Genomic DNA, 22,451 nt, shown 5'->3' with positions numbered 1-22,451 from the left:
TTACTCTTATGTTCGGTGGTTAGTTTGTGCCACTTGACAAGTTCAGTTGTGACCTTTTGAGCACATCTCTGATATAGTATTTATGAGATGTAACAGGCAGCAGCAGTTGATCTGCTGACTGTTTTCAGTCTCGTAGACAGAGAAAAGCTATTGCTCTCAAACACTGTCCAATTAATCAACAGTCAGTGCACTGATGAATGAATATTAAATAGACATATATAGAAGGTTGTGATATCATGCTCCCTTTAAAGAGTATTTTTAGTATTTTCAAAAATTACAGTATTTTATTTTGATACATGGTAGGCTACTGTATTTGATATTTTATTTTAAAATACAATTTGATATATTTTTGCCCATGCCTTCTTATACTGACGCCTTGGGGTAAACAAAGTATAGGCTTATCTAAAACCAACGTGTCCAAGAAAGTTTGTTTACCTGCCAAGTAAGAAAGCAAAGAAAGCCATTCTGTAGACACTTAACTCTGGTTGGTTATGTGGCCAATGCCACCCAACCAAGCACTATTAAGTCTGCTTCTGTAAAATACTTTGACAGTATAGTATATCAGCTCTAATGAATAAAATGTATCTGAAAAGTCCTAGATTATTAAGGAATGGCAAGGCATCTGCCTATATAATTATGCCATTTTTATCACTATTATGATAGTTAGCTCATTGCTCACAAATATTCAAACAATATATTTTAAAGTGAATATTTATTATGACATTTCTTCCATAACACAGGTCCTTGGGTGAATTGTCAAAGTACTTTAGTCGCATGCTTACATAGAAGCTGTTGCTGGTCAAACTCTGCAGATACTTTGAAAAACTGCTCCATTCTCACAGGCCATTTTTACATTCATATTTTTCTAAACCTTGATACATGTTTTTTGAGTGGTTTCACCTAAAAGTGGCTTTTACCAGCAAATCCAAATCAAATGACCCCCCCCCCCCAACAAACAACAACATATTCTTGTTTCTGTTAGCATTTGTTCATGACTTTGACAATGTATAAAGTGCACTTTGATTATCAGATTACAAAACACATTTTTTAGGTACCCTCGATAAATGGTACCAAGAGCACTAGTGCTGAGAAGTACATACACATGAAGGCTACGAATAGCTTAACAAATAAATAAATAAATTACCAAAGGGTAAAACCATTTTATACAAATTACATATTTACACTATTTACATAATTTAGTGTTATTTGATGATGACTATAAATTGAATGTTAAATAACAACGGAACTTCCATGCTCAATAAATAAAAACAATATGTTTAAAACAAAAGTCAAACTAATTACATATACAGCAGTACATATTTAACACAAAATGATGCACTCACTTGAGAGAAAAGGCAATCATCTGAAAAAGGTACCACAACAAGCGCATGTACACCTACTGTAGGTCCTTGTCACCAAAAAGACATTTCAAAATCCTCCCTTTAGCTGGGCCCTATGCTAAAGCAAAGAAGACCATCATACTGGGAAATAAAAATAGTCAAGAGGATTCTCCAAATAAATTGCAACTGCACAACACTATACTTATAAATAAAAACACACACAAAAACACAGTGAGGTGAAGAGTAAATATGGTAGCCTAATTAACAATGAGTGTGGGAGGTTATGCAACTATCTGTGATTGCATTATTGCACCCTATGCTCTTGAAGGCAGGCTCGGCCTGTTTCTTTGTGCTATACTCAAAACCCTCTCTGGCCTCTATAGTTCTGTATCTCACAATCAGCCTGTTCTTTTTATAGTGATCAAACACAGAACAGCTAATAGCACTGGAAATTCTTGACTTTTATGCAGGTTATGTTATAATATGTAAAATTCCATAGCTTTTCAAGTACTAGTCTGTAAAGGTTGAATGTGACTGATGTTGGGGGGATGTTTGGGTTAGAGTGATTGGATGGCAACTTCATATTTCATACAAGCTAAAAGTACAAAAGAATGAAACTAGAATTAGGAGATGTACAATACTAACGTAGCAAATCAAAATGACGCATTTTGGCGTATGTAACAGCTTATTGAACTTTTGTCTTTATCTCATTCACATTTTAGTGTGCCAATTATCAAAAAGCAGAAATTGTGGACCACAAACACAAAACACCTAGGCACCTCTATCAGTCAATCTCGTCCATGTGGTACTGCGCACAAAGTAATTGTAGTCCTTTGGCAAGTCTCTGTTGCTGTACATCATGATATTTTTGGTGTTTCTTGTGCAGCTGTACTATAGTCGTGTGGATGTGAGTCTCTTCATTCCTCTTCTCTGAGCCAGAACAGATGACAACACAGGTTCCAGCTTTGGTGCTTGAGGCGACCGATTAAGAGCAAAATAGGTGGCAGCCATTGCACCCTTTACAAAAACAAACAAACAAACAGACAAACAAAACAATACATTAAAACATCCAAGTGACACACATTAGTAATATGCATGGCATATAATGTTTTAAAAAATTCTGTTTCACAGAACAAGAACAGCAGATGGCAGTAATGAGTTACAATGCATTTGTAGTTATGCTGACATATTAACCCATTCGCTTAGAGTCACAGAGTAATAACCACACTGCTGTGTATAGGTAATTCAAATTTGTCTGTAAAATTAATTGCTTTAATAGGCAGATATAAAATATCAGTGATGTACGTTGTACGATGTATGTTGGCTTGGCTTACATTAACAGACATTCATGTTTTATCCACACATCACCTTTCCAACCAAAAAATTAGACTGCAGGAAAGGGTAGGTTTATGACACACACCCATCCACTCTCTGTCTCTCCGTTTCTCTCTCACACAGAATCACACTAGTGCATTTGCAAGAAGTGCCAAAACCATTTGCAGGCGCTTGTAGCCTACTTGTCAGTGTGTGGACAGTGGATGTAAACAGACAAACAGGCAGAGTGAGAGAAAAGGAGAATTAAAGAGAACATTTGGAAGAGAGAAGCTGAGAAAAAAGAGAGAGCAGAGAGAGAGAGAGAGACAAATGGAAGGAGAGAGGGGGTGGTGGAAAGGGAGAGAGTGAGTGATCATTTTGTAAACTTGCCTGCCTCTCGTAGGCGTTCATGGCTACAACTGACAGCTGTTGACAGTTGGCTTTTGCTAATTTGGCAACCCAAATAGGAGGACGTGCTAGCCCATTATTAATACGGTATTCTAGAATTAATCGTTCAAAACATAAACGAACATTCCAAGAGATTCCGCCCCGTAACTCATTTTTTTCATGGGTCTTACGGGGTTTTACGGGTTAGAGTAATGTTGTCAAATAAGCCATTACTTCAGTTCATCGTGTTTCCTTACTCTCTGACAACATATGGTGATAATTTTTGGAATGGTTACAGATTATTTCCCATTATTTCCTACATACTGGACCTTTAAAAGAGAGAGAGAGAGAAAGAGAGAGAGAGAGATTGACAGCTGAGCGTGACTCAGAGGTGCTACCTTCACCAGTAGCACGTCTTGTCTGATAAGCTGGCTCTGGGAGAGCTGCTCCCGGTTCACAATCCACTGGTGCCGGAGGACCTGAGGTGCTGTCAGCCGCTGATGAGGATCCACATGCAGCATATTTGACACAATGTCCTGATAATGGGCAATAGATAGATAGATAGATAGATAGATAGATAGATAGATAGATAGAGAGAAGAGTGAATGATTCAAATGACTTGCTACTTGATTACTTCTTAATGATCCATTCTAGAATGATTTGGCGATAAGTATAGTATAGATAAGATAGTGAAGGGAAGGTAATGATTAGAAACTTTAACGCCAGAATATCAATCACTGAAGTAAATGATGCAGTGACAAGTTATTCTATAAAAACTATGCCAGCTGAGTCGGAAGTACCTTGGCTGCATCTGATACTGTGTCCCAGTTGCCTCCCGTGAGGGCATATTTACCGCTGCCAATCCGGGCGAGGATTTCTTCTGACGTATCATCTGGGCCGTTGGCAAAAGGGGTGAATCTGGGGAAAGGACATAGTGCTCCTGAGCCTGACAACAGACCCGAAATGGCCATGTTTACCTGATCTGTACAATTGTTTTTCTATAAAAATAAAAAAAACGTTACTGCTTATGACTGTGAGCACACAGGCTTTGTAAGGGGCTACAAAAATGGCACAAAGGGGAAAGAAATCCCTTTCCCCCCAGATGCCCAGATTATGTGGAGATTTAAACCCAAAGCTTCAACCAGGAACATTAAATTGTCAGGTCTGCATCTGATAGGTTTGTCCAAAGAACAATTACAGCGCATCAGCTGTTAACTTGACCCTGGAAATCCCTCCACGTCCTAGAAATGATGGACCGGGAAAATGTACCATAGTGTGTGATTTTATAAATCATGTACAGTCATAAAGCGAAATGAAAAACAGAATTTCCTACTATGAAATTGTATTTGCTACAATGAAATTATAATCCTTTGCTTCATCGCTTCCCCAGACATGGCATACTGAATTTGGAAAATTATTTGCTTTGAGGTCAATTATGTTTTCTTACCCTGCTAACATGGTGTAGAGTAAAATTCCCAGACTCCAGATGTCACAGGCCGCGTCATAGCCCTGCTTTTTCAGGACCTAAACAAGACATGGAACATGGAAACATGGTGATGCAGCAGTATAAGTATAAGTACAAGCACAATCCGTGAATTAGTGAAACACACTCAGCACACAGTGAACACAGTGAGGTGAAGCACACACTAATCCCGGCGCAGTGAGCTGCCTGCAACAACAGCGGCGTTGGGGAGCAGTGAGGGGTTAGGTGCCTTGCTCAAGGGCACTTCAGCCGCTTTCTACTGGTCAGGGTTCGAATCAGCAACCCTTCGGTTACAAGTCCAAAGCGCTAACCAGTAGGCCACGGCTGCCCCCAAATATAACTGGCTTTCCAAGACCAAACTTTTCTGATGCATTTGACTAATGTCAGCCACCCCACACACTTCACTGTACTCTATTTTCAGTGTTTTCTCCTAAAGGGATCCCCTTAAAGGAGACTGGTTCTGTACGGTACCACTCATCTGTTTTCTGAGATAACAATTTGTGACTGTCACTTCATAGGGAACAGGGAAAAGAGAAAATAAATAAAAACAAATGGCAAAACAAAACAAACGAACACAACAATGTTTCTCTTACCTCTGGAGCGACAAAGTTAGCTGTGTAACACGGCGTCATGAGGAGGCCATTTTCCGCTCTCAGCTGTTTGGCAAAGCCAAAGTCACAAATTCGGATGGACTCTGGATCGCCTGTCTCATCCACATAGAGGATATTGCTTGGCTTCAAGTCTCGATGGACGACCTTAGATAAAATTCAACAATGCTAAGTAAGTAATAATGGTCTGGCACAGATGTGACATCCCACTCCACTAGGGTGACGTCTTTTATATTGAATGCAGAAGCACGAGACAAGATGAGATCATCATTAGAGTGATAAGATGGAGCTACTAACAGATGGACATCCCTTTATAGGTTATAATACGGATCAATTGTCTTTGCTTTAATGGACAACAAACAGGTCTAGGTTGAGACTAGCAGTGTCTTACACACATATGTGAGTTATACATCAATTTTTAATTACGTTTGAAAATTATGTTAATTTGCAGTCATTTGAGAAAAACCTATTCACTGTATCTGTACTTTGTAAATACATTTAAAATACTGTGTTCTAAAGTCTGTCATAGATGCAATTGGAGAGCTGCTTGATAACCTCAACACAAGCAAGAAGAAACAGAGTATCCTTAGCAACAGAACAAAAAGGGCTATTTCATTTGGATAACTGTGATCCACCCACAGACTGCAGAGAAAAACAAAGTAAGTAAGTCAACATTTATCTCTAACCTTATCTCAACTATTCAATATTTAGTTCTTTATGATCCTACTTTGCTAAATGGGAGAGAGTCAAACTTTCCTGAATAGTACAGGTCTAATTCAACATGACACTGACAATGGAAGGTTTTCACATCAAAACGCTTGTGAGGAGTCTACAAGAGCAGTAATTTAAGGCTAGTGATTGGTGTATCGGTGAGGTGGTTGGTTGTGGTTGATCCTGATGTTAGTAAATTACTCATCGCTCAGAGGTCCAGTTGTCATGTCATGTTTTGTATATAACTGAAGTAAAGGCAGGTTCTTGCACTTACCCCTTGGGAGTGGAGATACTCCACGGTCTTAGTGAGGGTACAGAGAACTGCTGAGGCCTCCCGCTCGGAGAAGCACTTCTGATAGAGGATCCTGTCCAGCAGCTCCCCTCCCCTCATCAGCTCCATCACCAGGTACACATACTTCCCATCATCATACACCTGCAGACAGTACAGGAACATACTCAGCAACAATGGACTCATCTATGACTTCTGGCCACATTTTCATGACTTTGACTTTCTGAAATGCATACTGCACAATGCTTGTAGACAGAAAAGTAGTAAGTTGCAGTGAATGTTACATCAGTATGACCAAAGACCCTTGATCACTATGCTCTGCTTCAACCCTCTCTGGTATGACATTTTGAAAACAGCCATATCTCTGATATTGATGACAGGTCTCTACAACTCAACACTCTAGATGAGCATAAATACATTTTAGGTTCACTATGTAAAATATTAGAAATAAAGATGCATGTTTTTGTATGGTGATACAAAATTGAAATGTTTAAAGGAACACCAAGATGACATTCCATACCAAAGCTACAGTAGCTGTCCCATACAAGTGTCCAATGCAGTTCTAAACCAATGGCTACATTACAGAGCTTTGATGGGCTGACTAGCAAGATTAAAAACATGATATAAATAGCACAAGTAGGAACCTTCAGCACAGACCCAGATTTTAAAGTTTAAGTGTACCACCGCTTGGTGACTGAATGAGCTAAAGGGAATCTCTAGTCTGCGACTTTGCTTGTTTATCAGTTGATTGGTCACAGAAGGGACATGGGCATCCATCTGTGTAACTGTGAGATTGCTCACATCTTTCAGGGTGATGATGTTTGGGTGCTGCCCATATCTCAGGAGAATCTCTATCTCCTCTGATGGATCCTTCTTGGCCTTGTCAATAATCTGGAAAAAAGACAGTAAATGAACAAATTGAACAGACCAACAAATCTAAGCATTCCTGTCAGACAAGAAGATTAGATTGCTGCTCCCTGAACAATTTCACAGACACGTGGAGTGGGCAAAAAGGAGCCTGTCAAAGTTATTTACAGTTAATATGATATGTGCATGTTTTGTACCATAAGGGTGGCTACTTTGAACTTACTTTGACTGCATACTCCACGCTGGTGATTCTGTGGACACAGCGCTTGCACACAGAGTATGCACCGATGCCCACATCCTCCTTTAGCTCATAGCCATCAGTGAAGCGGATGTTATTCCCATGGAGTTGCTGTGCAAACAATAAGCAAAACAAACAAACAAATGTTCAGTGTCAGGGGATGAAGTGAATGAGCCTTTGTCGGTCATATATTTATAGTGACCAAGAGATACTATTAACACTCAGATACTCTAAGGAGACAGTACCGGTATGTGCATGAATATCATTGTTGTTTTCTTGACTGAGGACCTATTAAATTCTTTCTAATTCAAAACTGAACGTATAGATATGGAAGTTCAGCAGACGTTTAAATAATTCACACTTATTCATCGGTTGCTACATGAAGAATGCACCTAATCTTAGCTTCATGGCATAACATATGGTGTACACACAGACAGGGACGAAAATGTAAATAAAATAGGTTCACTTGTATGGACTAGCTCAAATGGGATGTGGGCACTGAGCTCTGTTCCACACACATCCTTTCATGCATATTTATCAGCCCTGCTGGGCGAGGTCTCGCCTGACGGCTTGTGTTGAAATGGAAATAATAGACAGATCCCTACACCATGTCAGATCCTATTGTTCAGGTTGTGTGTGTGTGTGTGTGTCTGTGTGTGTGTTTGTGTTTGTGTGTGTGTTTGTGAGTGTGTGCACTGTATATATGGCAGACATCTGCCTATGTCAATCATTTATGGAACAGGCTCTTTGCTCAAATCAATAGCATTGGCTGCAGGCACTAGAATCTCGGCGGAGTCACTTTGATGAAATGCTTGCTCAGGTATGAACCATGTGGCAGAATCAGTTCACGTTATGTAATGCGACCCGCTTTCTCTGTGCTTAGGGATGTTCTGAGGGGCCTCTGCAGAAATGTCCTGCCATGTCTGCGGCTAAAAAACCACAGCAAACCATAGACAGGCCTATCCTTAACTGGGACTGCAGAACTGTAATGCAACCTCCCAAAATGAAAACAGTTCTCTGAAAACTGTTTCTTACTCATATCTCTATGGTAGATTTTTTTTTATTAAAGATGCTATGAACATAGAACAGTGCCTTTTGGCTTACAATATTTTTTCTATTCCAGTTAAATGGCAAATAACGTAATAAAAACAGTGCATTTCTGAAAATAAATAAATAAATAAATAAATACCTTGCCATACAGCCGGTCTTATATTCACAGAATCAAATCCACAAGTACATGCTTTGATAAACTAAATTTAAGTACAAACTATAGAAACTGATCAAATATGTAACTACCTGCACAGTATGTCCTGTGTATTATCTCTGGAAGGTCATGACAGTATAATATACTGACATATCATTATTTGAGCGGGATCACAAAGCGGAGGTTTCAAGGTCATTAGCAGTTTCACCTGAACGATTGGGTTGACCACAGTCTGTCGCGTCTCGACTATCGATTGCTCCTGGGTGAGGTTGGTGGCGATAAAACTGAAGCCCCGAAAGAGCTGATGGGCATTGGCACTAGCAGGCACTCCAGGTGAATCTGTAAGACAGACAGACAGACAGACAGACAGACATACGCACACAGTAAGAACACAAAGTACAGAAGAGCATAATCCCTGTAACATGGAAATTACCCCCCAACACACATACACACACACACACACACACACACACACACACACACACACAATTGATCCAGTCTCAGTTACGCTCTATGAACTGACTTTCAAAAAGGTCAGTCCCCACTACACTACTGTGGTTTAGAGGCTTTTTTGTACCCATATTGATCAACCTGTTTGTTTTTACCAATGGAAATCATGTTTCGCCCAAGTCTGGCAAGCCTATGTAGCTCGCCTAGCCATAACAAATGACTTCATTTGACATCTATATTGGAGTGATGATGACTACAATATACAAAATGTCTTGCACATCGATATTAAAAGATTACATTGGAGTAAACCTGTCTTTAGTGGCAGTGAGACAAACCACTAAACATCTCTGGCTGAACACCGCAGAATTAAAACAGAATGCCCAGTGGGTGACCTTACATGGTGCACAATACCAGGATTAAATCATAATCTTGACAGGATTTTCTACAACACTAAAAGCTCTGCTTTATGTAACATGCTTATGGTCACATTAAAACTAAATTTTGCACAAATCATATTTCTTAAGCTTAAATAGAGTCCAAGTCAGTGGAGCATTAAAGCTACCTGTTGGTGTTCGCGAGGTGAACTCAGGATCAAAGTGGAAGGTGTCCTCGGGCCTTCCCACCGCTGGTTTGAACGGAGGCTTGATCTCTCGCCTGTATAATTTCTGTCACCGAAAGCAGAAAAAACAGCAGGCCTTTCCTTAAAAAACGGGACTTGTAAAAATAGTAACCCCTTTCATTTCAAACAGCTAATGGCTTTTAAAGCTGTCAAGAAAATATGCTCCAGATCTGTCTATAAATACATTTAAAAAGCTCTACCAGTTGATATGGCAACTCAAGATTATAAAAGAGATACAGAAAAACAGAAATAACAACTGAGAGAAGAAAGAGAAAGTGCATTTTAGTCATTTTTAGCAAGCACAGAAAATTGCCTTTGCGAACAGCAATAAAACATCCAATAGAGTCCTATTCAGTGCAGTTGTGATGTAGCCTTTGTTTGCCCAGACGGTCTGAATAGACTTGACGTCTATCAGAATTGAGTGCTCTGGGTCCTAGCATGAGTATTTGTGTGTGTGTGTGTGTGTGTGTGTGTGTGTGTGTGTGTGTGTGTGTGTGTGTGTGTGTGTGTGTGTGTGTGTGTGTGTGTGTGTGTGTGTGTGTGTATACAAGGGGCTGGGGTTACATTGTGAAGCCCTATTTTACTCCCACTCCAACAGGAAAAATTGCATCACTCAAATAGATCAAGACTTTTACTGTCCTCTAAATCTATAAGTGACCAGGATCTTTTCATATGTGACTCACATTCCAGTCAATGGTTGCAAAAAATGGATGCCGTTTGATCTCCTCCACTCCATCAGGTCCTGCTCCTTAACACAGAACACACACAGAGAAGTCATCAGCATACATTAAACACATCTGAACATACTGTGCATACTATCCTGGCTTGCATGAAATACGTTAACTATAGTGAAAACATCTGTTAGACATGACTTCATAAGCTGTAATACACATACTGTAGATTTGTCAGGGGGTTAGTCTCAATCAGCTTTATTAATTATGAATGCATTGGTTCCCCAGTAAAACCACAATATAAATATCAACTACTCTCTTGGGAATTAATGGGTTAACCAGATGTTTGTGTGTGTGTGTGTGTGTGTGTGTGTGTGAGTGAGAGAGAGAGAGAGAGAGAGAGAGAGAGAGAGAGAGAGAGAGAGAGCACTTTGAAGATCAACCTAATTGAATGTTTGATGCTTGACTAGAATACAGATTTAATAAACCATATACAATAGGTGAACTGCAAAACAACAGCATTTGTCTAGGCTCTTATGAAACATTGAAATAAACTGACAGCATGATATCATGATATGTGCAGGAAAAATATTTGCTTTGTAAACTGTACCTAATCGGTTGGTAGGATTTCTTTTAAAAAGTGCCCGTATCAGGCTTTGCACTTCAGGACTTAAAAACTGTGGCATTCCAAGTTTGGCCCTGAAGACAGTTAAAAGGAAAATTAATGATGTGCAAAACAATGCCTTTTACATTGTACAATACAACAATTCTTAAATAAAAAGGATAAATCACTTTGAATTGAAGGGGTAACATACAAAAAACAGAAAGAAAGATAATGACACATGCGATGAAGAAAGCAAAAGCTCATAAATTGATGGGAGATCTTACTTCAGAATCAGCGCCATGGTCTCCTTCCGATCTTTGCCTTGGAAAGGGAGTGATCCCGTCAGCATTTCAAACTAAAAACACAGGGAAACACTTCCACTTAGTCAAACAGCAGCATGCGAAACCATACTGTATGTGCTCAAGATGTCATTCAAGACCTTATATTAGAAATGCTATTTTTGAAAGTGATCAATGAGTATAGATTTTTTTTATCCATGGATTAGTAGATGGTACCTTAATTGTAAATGTTTCCTTATATGTTTTAAATTACATAGTGGTCTTGAACTGAAGCTTCACTTGTATCACAAATCACAATCATAGCATCAGTCAGAAAAATCGCAAATAGATATTTTCTCCAAATAGTTCAGTCCTAATATGTTACTTATATGTTCCAGAGATCCATGCCTTGATCCATGCAAACAGCACATTAACTGTCCATATTATTTATGTGGATTTGTTATTTGTTTGTTTTTTTATTATACTGTTTATGTTGTATGTGTATGTTATGTGTGATGTCTTTAAGCTACTGCAACCTTGAATTTCCCCTTGGGGATCATTCATTCATTCATTCATTCATATCTATCTATCTATCTATCCATCCATCTATCCAAAATGTGTGGGTGTGTACACAGTAAATACAGGTTTAGCTATATACCGGTAGTCCTAAAAAAACAAACCATGAAACAACAACACATTAAATTGATAAAAGCCAATGGCTCATCCTAGCAGCAAGTCTGTTTCACGAGAGGCATCTTCTGTGCCTGATATCAGCTGGCACTGGATGCGGATCTGGGCCGGGTCTGGTCCGCCGCACAGCAGGCTGCCATCTTGGATGCCATGCATACAGTAAGAAAGCACCCGGGCCACAAATCAGGCTGAAGGATAAACGTCAACCTGTCTTTTCCCACAGCCTCGTGGGTAATTTTGATGTCGCCAGGGATGAGTGGATTAGTCAGCACCCAAAGTATTGTGGAGGGAGGATGAAGCACTGTGGAGTACGGTACGGCAGCTTATTTTAGGACCGATGATTTTTATGGCAGTGCTTCAGGGACTGTAGTAATAAAACCATTTGTTGTCTCCAAATAAAAGCAAATAAATGAAGCAGTTGTTGATGTTAGATGTAGTAGTAGTAGTAGTAGTAGTAGTAGTAGTTGTTGTTGTAGTAGTAGTAGTAGTAGTAGTAGTTGTTGTTGTAGTAGTAGTAGCAGTAATAGTAGCAGGAGTAGTAGTAGTAGTAGTAATAATAGTAGTAGTAGTCAATGTGTGACTGTGCACCAGTCAATGTGTAGCCCAATTCACCAAAGAAACATTGTAGATCAAATAATGTGCTCTTCCACCCCCAATTAAAGTCAGAACTCAACCGTGAAAATCAGCAAAAAATAGCTTCTTATATTGCTCATCCAGATACATATAAGACTAACTGAAATACTAAGTATGTTCATCGACTTTAATTTTCTGGCAAGGCAGAAAAGAGCCTTACTACCAATAATACTGTACCACCATCCTCATCATCATTATCCCTACCACTGCCATGCCATCATTTCCAAAAATGCCCCTTTCCTTTCCTTTGCTCATTGTACAATGTCCTCCTGTGAGTATGGCTTTAAGCCACTTTCTTTCCTCTTCTGTCGGCTTTTGGTTTGCATTGATGTGCAAACCACTTTGGATAAGAGCATGAAACTGTGGATACATACCATTAAGACACCGAAAGACCACCAGTCTGCACTCTGTGTGTGACCTCTCCGGTTGACCACCTCAGGGGCCATGTACTCAATTGTCCCACAGAAGGAGTACGCTCTCTTGTCGTTCTCTATGGCCTCTTTACTTAAGCCAAAATCTGAAACAAAGTAGGAAATGCATAAGGGGGTGTGTTTGTGAAGGTAAGTGTTTTTTGTGCGTGCACGTGTGTGCGTGTTTACGTGTGTGTGCGCGCGTGTGTGTGTGTTTGTACTGTATACTGTATGTTGTAGACTCATCCTTACACATGGTGACTCTACACAATACAGTGGAACGCACTTTACAGAATGTGATGATGAACCCTGAAGTCTTGCTTACCTGTTATTTTGATGTGGCCTTCCTCATCAAGAAGGATGCTGTGAAGGTAAACCATTTGTCTATTAGGACCAAACAGTAATACCTTAGATGGGCATACTATTAGGATGTTAATTATACAGAACAGGTCTTATATCTCAATTTGAATTTCCTTCAGTAGCTATACATTTTTACCTGTTTGATGTACATTACATGGAAATAGCACCTCACACAAATAATCTAAACAGGAATGCAATTTAAAACTTGTTATTCATTTAATTATTAATATATTAATATTTTGCATAAGTTAATAATAATATTTATAAATTATTTGTTATCATTTAAAAAGTAGATGGCAAAGACCCCATTCTCATCTTCTATGGGAGTCTGAATTATGTCAGCAAAACTAATCAATTTAATAGAGCTCACCCAGCATTATGCGGTAAGGCTCAGTGTTTCACTCAAATGCTTGTTTGCAATAAACAGAACCCCCTCAGCCAACTGCCCTTACCGGCTAGCTTGCCCTCCAGTGAGGGCCATTAATCATTCTCAACAGAACTCAACAGCATAGACTGCCCTCCCCCAAACACACAACAATCCACAGAGACCAATACACTGGCTAAACCCTCATGTCGATTGACCCTTTTAAGAGGAGGGGAAAAAATGAGCAACCAGACTCTAGTAAAAGCACTGAGCAGCTCTTCATTATTTTCTCATCCATGGCTCCCCCCTGAGGGTTAATTTAGTATACTGGTGGGATTGGTCGTTGTCTCACACACACATAGCAGGTGAAACTGAGGACTGCGGGTAAATCTCCTCTGCTTAAGCATTCTGTGAGGTGGGGTGGAGTGGGTGGTTGTGGGGGCTTGAAAGGAATGGGGAATTGCATGAAAGCATGCTGTAAATGTTATGTAAAAAAAAAAAAAACAATCTGAGCAGCCAGATTATGAAAAGAAAAGGAGATGGAGAAGCAACAAAAAAAAAAAACTCATGATAGCTATTTGAAGCCAAAGCAGATGGGAGTGTGCACACAGAAACTAAGAACAGATGCTGCTTTGATCACACCGTAGGCTTGGGATGTTTCAGGTGCATGCGTGCGTGCGTACATGCAACATGAGGCTCCGCGAATCTGCGGCAGCGTCGCCCTCGTCTGAACTACCACACTAAAATGAGCAGAAATTATGCAGCGTTTCACAGAAGCCTGTGTAATCCCCTTCAGCCGTGCATTCCCACCAGCTCTTCACCCCCCCCCCCCCATCTAAAAATTCCAACCCTGTGTTCAAAATATCCCCTCATTCACCATATGGTGAATAACCACCCTATAGTTGTTCACATAGGCCTAGTGCACTACGTAATGAATGACTAGATGTTTCAGACACAGGGCAAATCTCTAATGGTACCCCTGAGGAAAAAGGATAGGACAACTTGTGCGATGAGTCCCTTCCACACACACACACACACATTAGCATTGCATAATGATAAATCAGGTTTCAGATAAGCTGATCACGATGGAAACGCAGAAGATGGCGATTAGTGACTCATCCACCTATCTGCTGCTGACTCAGGCTTTGCCTCAGTGGAGGCCGTGATGAGCGACGCGAGCCTGAGAAAGAGGGGTTGGGTTACGGTAGGGCCAAGCCCAGCACTCTCTTACTTCTCGGGCTTGAGGTCGCGGTAGATGATACCCAGGCTATGGAGGTGGTCCAGTGCCAAGGCCAACTCAGCCAGGTAGAACTTCACATCTTCTTCAGTAAACATCACCTGTAATGAGGAAAGACACACAGAGAAAGAGAGAGAGAGAGAGAGAGAGAGAGAGAGAGAGAGAGAGAGAGAGAGAGAGAGAGAGAGAGAGAGAGAGAGAGAGAGAGAGAGAGAGAGAGAGAGAGAGAGACCTACATCAGTCTCCCCATTTGTGATTGAAAAGGATGTGATGAAAATCTAAACAAAACCACAGGCCACTAGCCTAGAAATCTAGACGCACCCTAGCGGCAGCAAATGTAATTTGCAGCCAGGGTAGTCTAGCAACTGTCCGTTGGCTTGCGTGCTGGAAAAAGGAAACTTCTATCAGGCCAATCACATCGTGTACTCATCGTCTATGAATTGTCTAGTTGATCAAACTTATCAGTCATGAGTTGTAGCTATCCTATTGGGTGCAGAGGAAATTTGAAAGACAACCGTTTATCCCGCACCTCAGATTGAGCACTGCCAATGGTAAGTTCCCAGACCCTACATCTTGATGTGGGTCTGGCTCGTCAGGCTAACAGACCACAACAAAACAAAGAAATAAAACAATACAACAAACAAGCAAAATATTTGAAAACATCAGTCCATTTACAGTGTACAGTGCACACAACTAAAGATGTTGTGGTTGAAATATTTATCTCAACAGGGTTGTCTTTGCATGTCTCTACTAGCAACTAAACCTTTTCGAGAAAATGTCAGGTTGCATTCAGTCACTGTGTATTTCGCACAGCTTCCAAACAGGCCATTTAAGAATACATAAAAGGATTCACTCAGAAAAATGGAAAGGCAAGAAAATCTTTCTTTCTGTCAGCAATAAAGCTTCTGAAACAACATTATAAATGATTTGAAGCCCAGACATAATAAATTAATTTATCATGGTTCATTAATTCAACTCCAAGAACTTGCCAGGAATACAACTGTCCAGGCTGATAAAACTAAAGCCGCTTTAAAAAAATATACCACACAGATTCAACTGGACTTTCATTTCATTTAGCACTGTATGAGTCAGTTCTAACATGCGCTATTACAGAACTTTTAAGCATAAGTAAACAGTACTGCTTGCAGATTCCTGGTGTGCACCTCTCCATATCCAAACATCACCCAGATTCTCATCCTTAAGCACTACTTGCACAAACCCAATAATAAATAGCCCGTCTTATTAGCAGAGAAATGAAGGGGAAAATGTCATTAAACAAAGTCCATTTGTCTCCCGTTTTCCAGAAAGGGGCTTTATGCTGCTATGCAGGTGTATTTATAAGGGGCGACAGAACAGCGGGGGGCGATGGTGCAATTAATCAAAAGAGGAGATTGTGCAACCTGACTGATGGGGGATGACGCACCCCTGCCAGGCCCGCTGGAGCGAACGGTCAATTTAGTAGAGAGAGTGAGCTAGCGCGCGGCGCGATTTACATTAATCATCGTCAGCGGAGAGAGGCTTGAAATAAATCAGCAGGCTTGAATATGTAGCCTGATAAGCATGGGGGACTTAAACACAGAGCGTATTGGGGCCATACTGGAAGCACCTGGAGCTAATGTGAAGAAGTGGTGGTGCAGTCTACTCAGAATATTTGATTGTGCATAAACATTAGAGTAGAAAGTAGAAAAAGTGTCATGCAATGAACAGGCAATACCATGCAGCTGGCTAGGGGTTCTATGGATGAATATCTGAATATTTGTGTATGGATTGGTAGGTTTACAAAATAAAATTGCACAATCTACAATGGCACCTTAATGGCACAATGGCATACAATGCCACCTGAATAGTTAAGGATATAACAAAAGTAATTGTCTATCCTCATGCATATTTAATTCACAATGCCTCTTACTGATTGACATTCAAGGTCTGTCTCAAGGTCACACAAACATATTACTAATTCATGGCACTCTCCAGCACGGACATGCTACAATATTTATTTTGATCTTAGATGTGACGTAGATGTTAAAAGAAAAGCAATTTAACTTCAATGAATTATCATTAGCTGAAGATTTAATCGGCAGGCTCTCCTCATGTGGTAAGTCAAACAACACTATAGGCAAATTTGTCACAATACATGATTACTATAGCCTACTATCCCACGTCATTTGATTAGCAGACAACTTGTGAAAGTGTACACAAATGGCAGACACTGCCCTTGCACCTGAACCAGACAGAGTCGTATTCAAGATGTCTAGGACATCTCTAGGTGTGCATTTTCTCCCAGTCAACCGCAGTGCTAGACAGTTTCCCCACTGTTTCTGCTTTCTGAATCTTACTCTTAAACCACTGACTGTGAATGAAGTCATGGTTACTAGTTCAACAGGTTCATGGCTAAACATGCTGAGCAACCGTAATGGCTGTGTGCTGTTGGATTTCAGGACTCACTCCTATATCCCCTCTGAATGGAGACTAATTAGTGTCACATATGCATTTCATTTCATTATTCGCGTTACTTAAAATATAAATCTACTTTCTATTTATGGCAGGCAATTAAACTTCATGCAGAGTTAAAGCACTTTTTGTTAATTAATCATTAGTTGCAATCATACAAAAGTGTAATAAGTACGTTAGAAGGTTCAATTCATGTGGTGACACTATATGCTAATACAAATACTTGTATATGTTTTCATATAGGGGAGACTTTATATGAAAAAAGTAAGTTCCTGACCTCCTTGGACAGTCTAGTGAAAAGATCGCCACCTCGGAGGAAGTCAAGAATGAGGTACAGCTTCCCCTCCGTCTGAAAGGCTATGGAAGAGGGACAGAAAGGAAAAAGAGAGGATAAAATTAATGTATTCATTCATTTATAGACCAGTTTGCTAGTCAGCTAGCTCATAGCTAAACGGGTGCTGGGTATCCTCTTATCTTTCTCTGGGGTTGATGGCAAATAAGCTTATTTCCCAAAATGTTGGTGTGTTCCTTTTTAAAAAAAAAAAAAAACAAACAAGAAAAAACATTTGAGATCTCAAGGAATAAAAGAGAGAGAGATGAGATGGAGAGGGAAAAAAGGAGACAACAAGGGAGAGAGAGAGAGAGAGAGAGAGAGAGAGAGAGAGAGAGAGAAACAGACAAAGAGAATGAGAGTATAGGAGGGAAGAGACAACACTGTGATCACATGACAAGTAATGCCCATCACCTCCGTATTTCGATGACAAGAAAACAATTAAAAAGTGCTCTGATGAAGACCTGGCCAAAAAAAGGGCCAAGTGAAGCATGACAGAGAGCTTAATTAAGGTGGGCACGCACCCCCCCCCATTTGATCATCAAAACAGGGAAATTGAAAACACTGGCAATCCTCTTTCTAACTCCATGCATGTGACCAGGGGCGCCTGCAGGAATTAATGCTATGGTACGCACAAACTTGTGATATCCATGATGAGTATTGAGTTAGTGAATTAGCTCAACATTGTGTGCTGATAACCACAGAAAACAACAAGTAGCCTATTGCGTGCCTGCGTGCGTATTCTCTCTCCTGCTCAAACAAAATGTGTGCAGGTTAATTTTGATAACATGTTCACTAACTTTACGTAATAGAAAATGGTAAATAGCCTGATGGCATACAGCTAATGGGATACTGTGCATAGTTGGGAAGGTATGGTAGGCCAATTTTGGTGTGAATACACACACACACAAGGTAAATTTTCTCTCGCTGTTGAGTAGCCTGATGGTACGCACAGTGCGTACGGACGTACACCTGCAGGCGCGCCTGCATGTGACAAGCACATCTGTCTCCTTTAGATGATAGACAACCTCGGGCTTGCAGACATGTTAAGGTGCCTGCAAGCTTTGGATTTTAAGTGTCTTTATTCAAAACACAATGCTTACCATAGTGGAGTTTGACTATGAATGGATGATTGACCTCTGCTAGAATGTCTCTTTCCATTTTTGATCGCACACGATCTCGCACTGCAGGACAGAGGAGGTAAAGACAATGCAAATAAATACAAATGATACAAATGACATAAAACAACTGATATGGATTAAAGCGCACGATCAACCATTTAGGTCAAATTCAATCATGATTCAAGTCAAATTCAAGATTCTTTTCCTCAGTGGTTCCTTGTTGGTGGAATGAGTTGTCCAGTGCTCTCTGTTCCTGTGATAGTTGTGGGTCCTTCAAGAGGGGTCTAAAGGCATATCTGTTCAGCATGCACTTAGTTAATTAAGCATTTCTTATGAGTTATGGTTTGTACATTGTTTTACTGTATAATACAGTATTTGTTTATTTTCATTGTTTATTTTCATTAGGCTATTGATTGCATTGACATTATTGTTTATTATTGCTATTCTCCATATTCTCCGTAGTCTTACCATCTTACCAACAACTTAACTATTGTATTGTTTTATTTCGCTTTGGACAAAAGTGTCTGCCAAATCCCATAACCATAACCACAACCAGCCAACCTTTAGCGTTAGATCTAGATCTTGAGTAAACTGCATAGCCTTGTGGTGTATAGGTAAGGGTGCATAGTAAATGCATACATCATACATGCAAGACACACACACACACACACACACACACACACACACACACACACACACACACACACACACACTAATTTCCAGAAGGATTATGGGATAATGCATGATACCTAAAGTAAAACAGGGTTTACTATTCCATTCCAGCTACAATCATACCTAATCCACATACACAGCACTCTGTAGACACTGCAGTGAAGAATCCACAAAATTGGCTTGCCCACATATTAGCATTGCATGACTCTCTGAGATCTCTCTGAATCTCAGCGGTATGGCCTCACTTATGTAACCAGTGGACAATTTTCACTTTGCTGAGGCATGGCAGAATTTCTTCTCTCTCGCTTTGAATAGATAGCTGAGGTGCAACTGAGACACTGGTGGTGTTATTTTCACTCAAAGGTACACAGAGGACTGGAAATATGGTGATCTCTGTGAATACCTACTGTGTCAAAAAAGCCATGAACCAGTAACCATGGTTACACAGGATGAATGGTATAGAAAGTGGGGTAGAATCATCTTTACGCCAGCATAATGTGCCTACCAATTACGTAAACTTTGTTATTCTTGTCAAATGACATTACACTTCATGAAGTTCACAAGAACTGCTGTGCTAATGCCTGGTGATGCCAGTTGCTCAGAGCATAATAGGCATGCTTTTGAAGGCCACTGGAACAAAAAACTTGTTCTCTAACAACAACAAAAACAACAGTTCCTGCTTGTTAGAGAGCGGCTCTATAAACAGAAACTGCAGCTTGTTACCATAAGATCCCATACATTGCCTGGTTCTAGTAGGATGGGTCTAATGAAGAATGTGACCTCACACAGGCTTTCCCTGACCTTTCCATCATGAATACACCACCATTCAGACTTAAACTAGTGAACTGTCCCGGCCACCACAGTATGAGCTCCAGACAATATCCACTGTGTGTTACCAAAGAAGTGCAGAAGAATGAATCACAGTTATTATGCCTCATATGTCCTCTAACAAAGCATATAGCAAATTACCAGGTATAGAAAGTGCTTGCATAATGCAACTTAAATTTCCCCCCAGTTGACTGTAGGATTTATAGGCTGGTACAGCTGCCATCAGGCCAATAAAAGCTTGGGTAGGGGACTACACAATTACTAACCAAGTTAAATCTAAAGAAGATAACTAAAAACTGTTTTGTTTTTATGTTTATATGGACCTTGGTTAAAAAGTGAACAGATACAAGGTGAGGCCTTAACAGGCAACAAAGATGCAGTTGAATATATTTAATATTAATTAAAGCTTACCTTTCAGAGTGGCCTTCTTTAAAACCTTCATAGCATAGAGCTGTCCTTTATCCGAGCCTACAATTTTCCGTACCAGGAACACCTGTTGAGATACGACACAACAGTATACAAAAGAATATGTTCAAATGTGTATCCAAGATATGTGTGCGCTATACACGTTGACAATGTTGATAAAATATATAATACCTTTCCGTAAGAGCCTTGACCCAAAACCTTCAGCAACTCAAACTGAGATGGATCTGCCTTTTCAAAGCCCTCTTTTACATGATGGCTGATGTCAAATTCTTTCAAGATAGCATCGTCCTATGGGAGAGACAGATGAACACGGTAATCATAGTGTCACAGACACATACAAACCCTATACCACCAAAATTTGAGGTCAGGCCAAAACATTCAGCATTCTTTCAAACATGGACTGTAAACATAAAATATGAATATGATAATCTGCATTACTCTCAAATGTGCCTATTGGACAATATGTCCGATCACACATTTTCATCCATACAATTCAACATCAGTTACACTGACCACCGTAACAGCATTGTCCACACCACAACAGCAGGAAAAATCTCTACGACCCTCAAATTTCCTTGAAACCTCCCATCCCTGGTGTCACAACACCACTCAGCCTGACCTTCCTCCATCTTTATGCACCACTACATTTTCATCCAACATCAGACATTACACAAGAGTGACCAAACGGTAGCACCCATTTTAGCAGGGGTTTTGCAACACTTCAGCCTCACACAATGGACCTTGGTAATGGCGATGTGAATGTTGTGATGAAGTGAGTTGAAATCTGTCAGAGGACCCACAATCTTTCGCTATGGTCATAGGTGTGTACGCACTGGGCCACCAGAGTAAACCAGGCAGTATAATCAAGGCTGAGATTATCAATGAGTGTATCCAACATCAGACATTACACAAGAGTGACCAAACGGTAGCACCCATTTTAGCAGGGGCTCTGCAACACTTCAGCCTCACACCATGGACCTTGGTAATAGCGATGTGAATGTTTGGATGAAGCAACCGGTTTGTGACATAAGACCCACTCCAGTAAAAGGCGTAGCTGCTGCTGCTGCAGCAGCCAATGGCTCTGAATGACGACCTTTACTGCAGACTGTGCAAGTCCCTCTGGGCAACATTTGCTGATGGCCTAACATACAATATGTGCAGGGGTGTACAGCAACGTGTGTGTATGCGAGGATGACCCTGAAAGATTCAAGAAGCTCAGCACTGGATAGAGGCCCAGGAGTCTGGGCTAGAAACAAAGGGACAATAGAACACATTATAGAAATACTAAATACATTTATGTATTCGTATTTACATATGCAATTTCATATATTTACATATAGTAGGGCTTGTATATTTGTGAGTTGAAATCTGTCAGAGGACCCACAATCTTTTGCTATGGTCATAGTTGTGTACGCGCACAGGGCCACTAGAGTAAACCAGGCAGTATAATCAAGGCTGAGATTATCAGTGAGTGTATGTGTACAGGCAGCAACACAAGGACTGAGAAATGGTTGCCAGATTGAGTCTGGAATCCCCAACAAATAACAGGACGTGACTACTGATGTTCCTCACACGGCTGTGCACACTTCTGAGAGAGGGGTGGGGAGTACGCAGGGCGCAGTGTGCGACTGAAACGCTGACCACTCTCAATTGACTCAGGGCCCCTGCCAAGCTGACACAGCTAAAGGCCCGCTTAAACCGGCTTATCTCGCGCTGTCAAAAAAAAAAAATATGTACAACACTGTTACATAACCCTGAGCATCCACTGTGGCAGTTTTTTGATAAAATATAAAATGATGAGGACGCTGTTACAATCCAGAGAGGGGGATTTGGGAGCACGCGCTGCTGCATGCTGTTTTGCTGGC

At 40.4% G+C, this 22,451-nt stretch overlaps 1 protein-coding gene across 2 annotated transcripts in view; it reads right to left on the bottom strand.

Moving 5' to 3' along the window:
* Positions 1-732: 732 nt before the first annotated feature.
* The window catches only part of rps6ka2 (ribosomal protein S6 kinase, polypeptide 2), a 30,897-nt gene continuing 9,178 nt past the window's right edge, over positions 733-22,451 (bottom strand). For both annotated transcript variants that reach the window (XM_042064883.1, XM_042064882.1), the window contains exons 2-21: positions 20,758-20,874; positions 20,572-20,653; positions 18,643-18,723; positions 17,486-17,565; positions 14,752-14,858; positions 13,122-13,159; positions 12,761-12,903; positions 11,070-11,140; positions 10,792-10,880; positions 10,194-10,258; positions 9,454-9,556; positions 8,650-8,780; positions 7,223-7,348; positions 6,934-7,023; positions 6,118-6,276; positions 5,118-5,279; positions 4,489-4,565; positions 3,842-3,959; positions 3,440-3,577; positions 733-2,357 (exon numbers count right to left, since the gene is read on the bottom strand). In XM_042064883.1, the coding sequence (XP_041920817.1) occupies positions 2,232-2,357; positions 3,440-3,577; positions 3,842-3,959; positions 4,489-4,565; positions 5,118-5,279; positions 6,118-6,276; positions 6,934-7,023; positions 7,223-7,348; positions 8,650-8,780; positions 9,454-9,556; positions 10,194-10,258; positions 10,792-10,880; positions 11,070-11,140; positions 12,761-12,903; positions 13,122-13,159; positions 14,752-14,858; positions 17,486-17,565; positions 18,643-18,723; positions 20,572-20,653; positions 20,758-20,874 (2,103 nt within the window). In that variant the 3' untranslated portion in view covers positions 733-2,231. The remainder of the gene's footprint in view (positions 2,358-3,439; positions 3,578-3,841; positions 3,960-4,488; positions 4,566-5,117; positions 5,280-6,117; positions 6,277-6,933; positions 7,024-7,222; positions 7,349-8,649; positions 8,781-9,453; positions 9,557-10,193; positions 10,259-10,791; positions 10,881-11,069; positions 11,141-12,760; positions 12,904-13,121; positions 13,160-14,751; positions 14,859-17,485; positions 17,566-18,642; positions 18,724-20,571; positions 20,654-20,757; positions 20,875-22,451) is intronic.

Source organism: Alosa sapidissima, chromosome 16, assembly GCF_018492685.1.
Source record: "Alosa sapidissima isolate fAloSap1 chromosome 16, fAloSap1.pri, whole genome shotgun sequence".
In the NCBI taxonomy this organism is placed as follows: domain Eukaryota; kingdom Metazoa; phylum Chordata; class Actinopteri; order Clupeiformes; family Clupeidae; genus Alosa; species Alosa sapidissima.
Note: the sequence above shows the minus strand (reverse complement) of the source record. Positions and strands in the feature narration are given on the sequence as shown.